The sequence below is a fragment of the Alligator sinensis genome, unplaced genomic scaffold (assembly GCF_000455745.1).
Source record: "Alligator sinensis unplaced genomic scaffold, ASM45574v1 scaffold883_1, whole genome shotgun sequence".
NCBI lineage: Eukaryota > Metazoa > Chordata > Crocodylia > Alligatoridae > Alligator > Alligator sinensis.
In genome coordinates, this window is record NW_005842009.1 from 2392736 (window position 1) to 2403802 (window position 11067).

General features: G+C 42.9%; 1 protein-coding gene across 12 annotated transcripts in view; it reads left to right on the forward strand.

Annotated features, from left to right (window-relative positions):
- LOC102369465 (lethal(3)malignant brain tumor-like protein 3) overlaps window positions 1–9300 on the forward strand; it is a 96256-nt gene extending 86956 nt beyond the window's left edge. For 7 of the 12 annotated variants that reach the window (XM_025201941.1, XM_025201938.1, XM_025201944.1 and 4 more), the window contains one exon: window positions 3642–9299. In XM_025201941.1, the coding sequence (XP_025057726.1) occupies window positions 3642–3770 (129 nt within the window). In that variant the 3' untranslated portion in view covers window positions 3771–9299. Of the gene's footprint in view, window positions 1–3641 lie in introns of all 12 variants that reach the window. The other 5 variants (XM_025201943.1, XM_025201947.1, XM_025201945.1 and 2 more) reach the window with 3 other exon arrangements.
- The last annotated feature ends 1767 nt before the right edge of the window (window positions 9301–11067 follow it).

Consider the following 11067-nt stretch of genomic DNA (forward strand, 5'->3'; position numbering starts at 1 on the left):
CAGCCAGTGCCTTCAGTACCCTTGGATGGAGCTCATCCAGGCCTGCTGACTTAAAGGCATCTAGTTCCTCCACGTGACTGCACCATCTCAGGGTCTACGCATGGCAGTCTGGTGCCTTGCTGCTGCCTCTCTACAATCCCAGTGAGAGCCTTGTCGTGCCCCGCACTTAAGAACACTGAGGCAAAGAACTCGTTGAGGAGTTCAGCCTTGTCCCCCCTGTCCGTCACCAATTGCTTCTGCCCATTTAGCAGGGGTCCTATTCCTCCCTGGGCCTTCCTTTTACTCCCTATATATCTAAAAAACAATTTTTTGTTATCCTTTACTTGGGATGCCATCCTCAGCTCCATGGTAGCTTTGGCCCGTCTAACTGCCTCCCTACAAGCACAAGCAGAGGAGGTATACTCCTCTTTGGTAATCTCTCCCCGCTTCCACTTCTTATATGCTCCCCTTTTAGTCCGCAGGCTGCCCTGGATTTCTCTGGTCAGCCAAGGAAGCCTCCTTGTTGTTTTCTTGCATTTACCCTCATTGCAGATACCCAGCCCTTCTGCAGTAAGGCATAAGGACAAGCATGAGAGCTACAAAAGGGGATGCTGTGGAGGGGACAGGTGGCTTTGCACAGCTGCCTGCCACTTAATCCCCCAGGCCACGTCAGAGATTCCCAGGCCAAATCCAACCTCTTTGTTGGCCAGATCCCGGACCACGGATCATAGGTTTTTGACACCTGCTCTAGATTTAGTTTAATTAAGCGACATTTCCTCCCCCAAATAATTTGTATTACACTCCTTTCAGTACTTCAGTATTTAAGCACCTTACAAACACGAATGAATAAAATAGCTGACTGCTTGGTTGTTAGGGAGCATTGCTGTATTTCCTGCTTTGAAGGTGTAGATAAGGCCCACGGAGGTCAGGTGTCTTACTCAAGATTGCACTTGAGTTTGTGGTCAAGGTGGAATAGAAATGCATCTGCTGGCTCCTGGTTCTGTGCCATACCATATGTCTGTCCAGTCTAGTTAGGCAGCTATATACTGATCAACCAGTCGTTAAAATGCAAAAACAAATTCTAGTTGGCAGAATAATAGGAACATAAGAATTGTCTTCCTGGAGCAGAAATGTGCCCTGTCTGATCTGTATTCTTCTTCTAATGTTTACCCATATCAGATCTTAGTAATGGACACGTATGTAGTAAAGGCCCACAGGGAAAACATCTCTTCCTTGTCTTTATCTGTTAATATTTGGCTTCTGCCCTGAAGCGTTAGGGGTTTATACGAGTTAAGTCTTCATCATTTCTAGGGTAACTGTGACTATTCTTATTAAACTCTTGCATTCAGTGTTATCTAGTGGCAAGAAGTTCCATGGCTTAAATACATGCATTAAAAAACTATTGCCTTGTACAGGTTTCCCTTGCTTTATGCAGGTTCTGTATGTGTGAATTCACTCTTATGCGATCAATGTGGTGGAAGCCCACAGTCAGCTGCTTTGCGCGGTGCATTGTGGGAGTGACGCACACCAAAATACGGTCTCCTGTGCGGATCTGTGCTTCTTGCTCGTTGTCTGCAACACGTGTTTCTGTAGTTGTCTTCCCCATTATGGCTTCTAAGCATCCCACTAGCCTATCTCCTACTCCTCTCTGCTGTTGGCGAGTACCAAAATTGTCTTGTAAAAGTCGTAGAAATGGGTCTGGGGATCAGTACAGTCGAGGTCTTGGAACGTATCCCTATTTGTTACATTGTAAAGTGGGTTCCCTTTATGCGAATTCGAGTTATGCACTGTTTTCCAGGAATGCATGTACAGCATAAAGCGAGGGAAACCTGTATTGGTTTTAAATATGCTTCCTTTCAGTTTACTTGAAGTCCTCTCACTCTTACACAGCTAATTACCTCTCATCTTTTGAAAATGTATACGTAGGAGCGGACAGTTTATCTTCTCCCGACCATTCATTGTTTCATTTACCACTCTATCATCTCTCCTCCCCAAATTAAAGAATCCCATTTTATGCTGCTGAAACCGATTTTCTTAACTTCTTTTGTTTTCCTTCTTTAAATGGAGTCTCTGTGTTTATGGGCATGCTTGCCAGACTGCCCAGATGTTCAAATCATTGCAAATGATTCCTTAGCTGTAAGGCGTCAACAGCTGTAACCAAAACACACAGTGGGGTCAGCAAGTCAGAGGTCCTCCGGCTTTACATAGAATCATAGAAAAGAAGTACCGGAAGGGATCTGTAAGATCATCAAGTCTGGTCCCCTGCCATGCGCAGGAGGTAATTGGGCTCAAACAAGCTCAACAAGGTGCTTGTCCAGCCTCCTCTTGAACACCACCAGGGATGGCAACTGCATCACCCCTGCTGGAAGTGTGTTCCAGATTCCAGTTACCCAGACAGAAAAGAAGTTTTTCCGTATGTCGAGCCTAAACTTTTCCCCAATTACCTTGTGCCCATTGGTCCCCATCCTCCCAGGGGGTTCTTTTCTGAAAAGTTGCTCTCCCAGATCCTGATGTTCTCTGTTGACATATTTGTAGGCGGCTGTCAAGTCACCCCTCAGCCTTCTTTTACTCAGGCTGAACGAACCCAGATCCCGAAGCCTCTCCTTATAAGGCCTATCCCCCAGGCCCTTGATCATGCGGGTGGCCCTTCTCTGCACCCTTTCAAGCTTGTCCACAGAACTGGATACAGTACTCCAGCTGTGGTCTTACCAATGACCAATAGAGGGGGAGGAGCACCTTGGATATATTGGTGACACATCTGCTGATGCACATCACATTTTTATTTGCTCTGTTGGCTGTTGCACAGTCTAACAGGCTGAGAAGCTCTGTTCAGTAGCAGTTTGTTATGACTGTAGCAGAAAATGATGATTTTTATTGTTCCCAGCCAAACATGATGCCACAGTGCTTGGGTAGCACCTATTGATCATCCTGTTGATGATTTGTGTCTTACTGGGTGCATCTACACAGTCATTAATGCGCTTTTGCTGCTGCGCATTACATTCAGTACCTGTAACGTGAGGTACTAACTAAATGCACGTTAGTCTGCCCTAATGTGCAGTAGTAAAAGCTCATGCTTTTTTAGTGATGCTTAATGCACAGTAGCCTAATTTTACTGTGCATTAGCATATTAGCACAGTTTTTACCATGACACACTAATGCACAGTAAAATAGGCTACTGCGCATTAGAGTACACGTGTAGACCTATCCACTGTATTTCAGGGACCTGGTGTCTGATTTCTGTTTTTGAATCATTTTTGGGATTCTTGATAGCTGGTAAGTTTTTAAAACAGGATTTTTTAAACTTCAGTATAGTTCCTAGGAAATGTAAACCACCATTGTAACAGATTCCAGCTTCACCTTTACCAGCAACCTCGACAGCAGAATTCAACACACATTGCCCCTTTTGCTTCCAGAGATGGGCCCTAGACATTAGGGTTGGGATATATGGAAGGGGAGCAGTATGCCTTAAAAACTTGTACTGGTCTGCTGTGAATACAAGACCTGTGGACAAATATAAGATTTCAGTCTTTCAAGCTGTTGTTCTGTTTTCTTTCATTTGCTCTAAATACTTTTTTATTTAATTGAAATCCAAGAGAGGGGAATGGAATCAAGGCAATATCTAGGTGATAACGCTCATTATATACTGTTTTTCCCTTCTACAGCAGATAGATGGTGAAGCCTTTCTGCTTCTGAACCAGACCGACATAGTTAAAATACTGAGCATCAAGCTGGGTCCTGCACTGAAAATCTACAATGCCATTCTCATGTTCAAATCTGCTGAAGAAGACTGAAAGGATCTCCCTGATATAGGACCAGAGGGTCAATATAGAGTATGGAGGCCTCAGAGTTCAGTGTCGTCATTACAATGTACTGAACAGGTGGACTGGGACATTTGCGAGGCAGTGGCCTGATCACACTTCAGACTGACTTAAAGTGGAACCTTTTGAAAGAAATTTAAAGATGTAACAATCTTGCCTCAATTTGGAATGGGGGCAGTTTCACTTCCAAGAAGAGGAGATGATTATATTTTCTAATTGACTTGGTTTTTTTGGTATATAAATCTCCTTGAGATCCAGAAGAAACCTCCGATTATAAGGGGAAACAGGGTGATGCTATTGGTGGAGCTGAAATCTCAAGCAAAATGACAACAGTAGTGCCTGAAAGAGAGTCTGTTTGATCACCAGCGTGTTTGATATATATAAAACTTGGGGGTGGGGACAAGAAGAGCGAAGGGGAAAGGGGTGCACTTCAAAGTAGTGCATGCAAATTCCTCACCACTAGGAACCAGCTGCTGACCTTTCCAGACTCGTTTTAAAATATCATAATGTATCCTGTTGCTCTTGGCTGCTACATACTCTCTCCTAAGGAGATGCATGCAATTCAACAGAACTGCACCACTGGGGGTCCAAATGGCTTCCACACTGTGACGGTTTACATTTATATTTGGCAGCAAAGGACTACCGCTTTCCGATTCAGGCTGCCAGCTCAGTATGTTATGCTCCAGACTCTAAATGTAGAGTCTTTTTAAAAGATTTCCTTCCAGCATGCAAGTGAAGTGAAATCTATTTTCAGACAGGCCAGTGATTGGAGGCAGTTTTGTTTTTAAAATGGGCCAGCAACTGAGAACAAACTTCTACTGAATGTGTGGATCATGCCTGTATAAATTGTTTCTAGCATTTCCCATGAATCCTTGTAATATGAAGATCTTGTTTGAGGACATGGGAGAGAGTATGCATGAATTTGGTTGTCTCACCAAGACCCTTTTCACCTTAAGGGTAGTATCATACTAGTAATAGTCAAGTTTAAACTCACTTTTATAGAGCATAGTTTTGCTTCCAATATGAACAGGGCCTTCTACACATTCAGTTTTGGTTTGTCTTGAGAAGCTGAAGCTCACAAATGGCTAAAGCGTTATCAAATTCAGCCTCCAGGGGTGGATTTTGGCCTGTTCTTCTACCTGAGAGAGTAAGCTGCCATGATGGAGCTCCAGTGCCTTGGAGCTGTAAACAAAAGGGACAGAGAAGGCTGGTTGGATGAGGATGAGGTTTTGAATGAAGGGGAAAAGGTAAGTAAAATGTGTGTAGGGGTGAGATTCCTGCCCAGAGAGAATGGGAACAGAGCTGGGCAGCCCCTTACAGGCCTTCTGAGCACTTTAGGAGGAAGACAGATGTTGAAAAAGGGAACTAGCTTGTCTATAATAATCGAACAAGTTATACGTGTATCAGGGAGGGGACAAAGCTTGTAGCAATGTCCCTATGCACATGTGTAGCAACTGGTACCCTTTTGTAACAATAGGATATTGATTAATGTTTCCTTCTCTTCCAAAAGTTACAGTATAATTTGAAAGAGACTCTTGTATGATATCCAGCATGCGACAAGAATGCACAGTTCTTTACAAACAAACAGAAATCTCCTTTGATTATAGAGAGTTAATTCCTGCCATTCTTCTAGGGCTCTGTTAGATGTTTCTTTCCATGCCTTGCAGTATCACAGGTGGTGGCTCCATCTCTGGCCCTGGTATGGACCAGAAAACAGCCTGGGGGCAAGGGTGTGTTCACAGAGGCCCTCAGGGTCTGTCTTACCCAGATAAACCCTTCTCCTGTTTCATTTAAGGTGATTGGGGTGGAGCATGACTGACACTTCTACATAACATATTTGTGCGAGTGAACGCTCTGAATGCAGTAGTGGTACTGGTGGTATGTTACCTGTGTCATGCCACTGTCAAAGTGGGGGAAACACCACTGAAGCCCAGGAAGAGGAAATGTGAATCACCCAAGGCACTGCAGAAAAAAACCTCTTGTATGAGGGGTGGCTATCACAGGTGTTGTGGCCTTAGACTCAGTCCTACGCTACTGTAAAAAACATGTAATATATTGATAATGCTTTAAACACATTGTACACAGCCATGTGACAAACGTCAGGAAAACTGTTGGTCTTCCAGCCACACCCCCTCTAGATCCATGCTCCAACTTTTCAGCTTCTGAGTCAGGTCTTTGTAACTTTCATACAGTTACTAAGTCCTTTAAAATTATAAATAGAGTGGAATCCAAGCTGCTGAATCTGTCGTGGATTAATATAAGGAGCAGTACATCTCCCTACTTTCTATTTTTGTTGTAGCTAGGATATTAACACGTTAACCACACTATAAATGGCAACAGTGCCATACATTCACCCAATATAAGGTGCCATAAAATGGCAAAGCACCCATAAAGAGATTGCACACACAATCCATCTTTGCAGCTGGTTTGTATTGCACCTTAAATTGAATGCATGGCATGTCCACGGACTAGGGCCATCTGGTACCTGATGCTGACAATAAGCAGATTGTCAGAACCAGCCCTATTCAGTCCCAGGTTTCCAAGTAGCCCAGTGCTGACAATCAGTTGGCATCAGCCCCCAGGGCAGCCCCAGGTCTTCAACTGGGCCTGGAGCTGCCTCGGCCCACCTGCTCCCAGCAGTGGGAGCCCAGGCTGCTGGGTCCAGGGGACCAAAGGCTCCCAGTGGTCAGGCCGGCCTGGGCTTCTGGCAGTTGCATGATTGGATACTCCGTGATCCCCATAATTGTTCATCTTGCCATGCCTGTGTGCCATAGCAGGATGTTCAGTTGTTGGGATCAGGGATTGGATCCTATCATGCAGTTATTTTAACATCTGCCAGGAGCCTAAGACTTCCACACACATGTTCTGCTATGAATGAGGGTTAATCAGAGACAGTGTTCTGCAGAGATCCCTATAGTAGGGTTTAGTAATTGAATGCAGCTTTATGGTGCTGAGACAGATGTGCACTGGACAGAGCAAGTACATTTCTAATGTGAAAACAGGAATTAATCACCAAAGAACCACATCTCATACTTGGAACACACGGTTGCCCTGTAGGGAGATGTTCTGGGGTGACATATAAAATATGACGGACACCTTTTTAGGATTAAGATTTTTATTTTATGGTGAACTTTGCTAAAGCAAAGTATTTCTATAACTGGAATCACTAGCAACACATCTTATGCACTGATGCAATTCACATTTTAGGTGAGGCAGAATTATTTACATTGGAGCAGAAAACTGAGGGGCACAGGACTCTGCTTTGCTTGAATGGTTTTAGGCAAATTACAGCAAATCTCTGTGCTTCAGTCTCCCTATCTGTAAAGCCATGATAATACCCATCTGTGGGAAGAGCTTTGAGATGCACTGATGAATGTGCACTCAGTGTTAATAAACAGCTCCTCTATATTCTCTTTTACCTCATTTCTCTGAAATTTTCAGTGGAGATAGCAGGTTGTTCCCAGCAAAAAATGATAGTTTCAGAGTCTCGTTGCTTGTTTCACCAGTTTTGTTTACTGTGATTGTCTGCATGTATTTCTGTGGCATCCAGCATAATTCAGCTCCTAGTGTGAACAGGTCCCACTACAAATTTACTTTAATTTTTAACCAGCTGAAGATCATGAATGATGAAAGTCAGTCTCAGCTACCATAAATACTATGTATGTATTAAAGTAAAGAAAATTAGTGAAGCAAGCAACAAGAGTCTCATGCTAACATTATTCAAATAGAAGTTAGGTCTTTAATCCTACAGGCCTCCTAGCCAGCTTGAACAAAGAAAAGAATTTATATCTGCCTGGAGTCTTTTCCAGCAGAGCAGTAGTGTAAGCTTCCAGCAGGGAATTCTTTATGGATGAGAGGAGGAGGAGGAATATGCTTCTTGGACCTTTTTTTTTTTTTCTCTAATCTGGTAATCGTCTTTACAGAGGAAGCAAGAACACGTGCACCTCTTGCTAGTTCTTAAATCCTTCCAAATATACCCATTTTAAATAAAAACAACTTTTAAAGTAGTTAAAATCAGAAATCATTTTGCCTTCGCATTTCCAATGTCTTTATTGGAATGCTAAAAAAGCAAAACATTAATAAGGCACAAATCCCCACCCCATCTTTTAACTCCATGTTCACCCCTGAGAGTTAGGTATTTATTGGCTGGAGATGTCACAGTAGTCATTTTTCAATTCGCATCCATGTCATTAGCAAGTTTAATTTGTTTCCTGTATTATGTGATGTGTGTGAGACAATACAGCCAGCCACCAGTGAAAAGCCATTTCATACATTTATATGATAATTGAGAAATGGGTATTTAAGCAAGAGGCTTGAAAAACATGTTTGATTTACTTTTGTTTATTAGTTAAAAAAAACCCTGCACTTTAAAGTAGGAAGCAAAAAGGTTGGACTCTCCATTCATTACATCTGAAACTAGTTATTTTTACTTGGTTTAGAGGTTTTCACAACCACACATCAGCACAGGCTAACTGACAGCCCATCAGAACTTCAATTCTGAAAGACAAAATTTGTTTGAAAAAAAGGATAAATCTATTGCACCCAAAACAAGCCAGATCTGTAAAACTATTAGACATGACCCAAGCAGGCAATGGAAAACGTATATAGATTCCAAATGATTTCTGTGATACTTGCTCAGCATATTGCATTCCTTTTTCCTTCCCCATCCCTTTTCAGAGCTCCAAAATTCAGGGTTTTATTTCTTTTATTTGCCTAACCAGAGTGTCCTGTTTAAATATTTCTGTGCCATCACAAATCATCATCCTTGTAATCCAATGGTAGAAAATTTCTGCTCTGGGTAATGAATCGCATTAATGTTAGAGAGAAGCATTCAGCAACACTGATAGCAAAAATTGTACAACCAAAGAAAAAAAAATGAGCCCAGGGGATAAGCAAGTTCAGCTGTAGAAGATTTCCTGCCTGCTGCTTTCATGCCCTGCTAAGGGATTTATACCACATAAAGCTTTAAAGTTTTTGACATTCTCTCCATCATGTGATGAGCTGGTTTATTTCTGAAACTTATATTACTTGAACTGGAAATGTGGGGGGGTGGGATTTGCAGCAAGGTTTTCAGTTCAATGTTTGAAACTTGTTTGCTTTTTAAAACCGAAAAATACTTGAACCTTTGATGCTAGCTGCTACATGTTGGACATTGAGCTACCACCAAATGCTTTCCTCTGGAAATGGGAATAAATTAATATACGTGTTCCAAGACAATGGATTCTTTCTTGAGTTAATTGTATTAAGGGACTGGTACAAATGAGTGTTGCTTTAAAAGAAATGGGCTTTATTTCTTGTCTCCCCCTCTCTGAATTGGATGAAAGTAGCAGTTACTATCACTTTTTGCCTTTTTTCCACCCCTAGTTCTGTTCAAGGTAGCCCTCATGTAAAAGGACATCATCCATACCATGGGAATTAGTATCAATGGAAATATTTAGGCTTTTGATCCTGAAATATTTTGATTTTTCCCTTCTGACAACTTTTGATCCCTGAAATGTTTCTCCTGCCAAGCATTTTGTATAGTTGTGAGGCACTGTTATGGTTGGAGTACTTACTATGTTATAAATCACTGAGGACTTGCTAACATCAGTGTCAGTATCTTTTATAGTCCTTCTAGTTGTACATTTTTTTCTGCCTGCCTTACTGCCTTGTTAGATTCCTTTTTCACTATGTGAGAGAGAATTTCATAAGTTCATTTTGGATTGTCCTTATTCAAATTCAGGTTTTTAGATACATTGCAAAATGTTATGCAGTGTGGTTTTGATCAGTCATACCAAATCAGCAGCTGCTTCTGCTAGTGGAGATCTAAAGACCTCTGAGACACAGACTTTGGTATAGCTCAAGGACTGAGGCAGGCTAAAGGGCAGCTGCTGGTCCTTATTCCCACCAGAAGGGGAGTTGAAAGTGCCGACTCATGTACTTTCTCAGTTGAAGCTGGACCTTACAGTACTAAAACCAGGCATTTTGATGCTGAAACATAACTCCCATAACTGTTCCCATTTGGTGGGTGGTATTTGTGCTCAGTCACCGTAGCCTTTTTTGGATCTATTTAAACCTTTAGCTTGTTTGGTTTCATTCCAGCAGCCAGATTTTAAATTGAGTTAGTTGATGTCTGGTGGATGCTCTGCAGCATCTAGGTTTGCTTTTGCTTTATTTTTCAGGGCTCTTGGAACTTTGCCTGGCACGTGTGTGTTTTGTCAGCACATTGGGCTGTCGATGTTCTTTTCATTATCCTTAACATCTCATTCCATTAAGAATCTTCATCAGACTCTTTGCTGAAGAACAACTTGGGTATCCTGTCGGCAAATGTATGCACCTTTGGGCACATCTACATAAGACGCTTTACTGCACGACTCATCTACTGCGCAGTAAAGCATCACCGTCTACATGTGTGTGGCATTTACTGCGCAGTAAATATGTCTACTGTGCAGTTAGCTAGTACCTGTAAATACAGCTATTAACTGCACAGTACTGCTCGTGTAGATGCTGACTGGGAGCAAATTTGCTCCCTGTCAGCCACGCCAGCAGGGAGCCACAGGGGATGGGGGAAGTTCTGTGTCCCCAGTCCTGGTGCTGCTCAGCTCCCAGCTCCCCACAGGAGCCAGGAGTGGAGCAGCACTGAGACTGGGGAGCGCTCTGCTTCCCCACTCAGCCAGGGGCTTTCTGGCAGCGTTCCTGCTTGTGGGACAGCTGCCAGGGGAGGATTCCCTGCCCAGCAGGAGGCTGGCTAGCACTTGCCCTGCTACTGGGGCAGCTGCCAGCGATCCCCTGGTTGGGCCAGGATTCCTATATTGCATTAATAGCACGTGATGACATGCCCCATATCTCTGTTTGCATTGATGGACTATTCTGCGCAAGTATACGTGGATTTTCTTCTCCCATAGCCTGTAAATTTGATGCCCATGCTATGGCAAATGCATGCTCTTTTGAACTTCGTCTCTATGAGTGCTGTCTCTAAACTGATGCTAACCAATGCTTTACAGATTGCATCTAATTGAGTCTCCAACTAAAAAATCTTAAACATTCTGCCTTTCCCGAAACTTCAGCCTAGCAGAGCAGCATTTACACTAAGCTGTGGCTGTCCTGAGCTGACCCCACTGCGATTTAGTAGAGTAACACTGCCAAGTTGAGACAAAATAGTCAGCAGACTACCACCCCCCTGGCCTGAAACTCCAGAAGCCAGGAGATATCTTCATTCTTTACGAGAAACCCTTCCCACAGGAAATTTGGCAGTAAATTGTGTACATAAATAGCTCTCTGGGTGCTGATT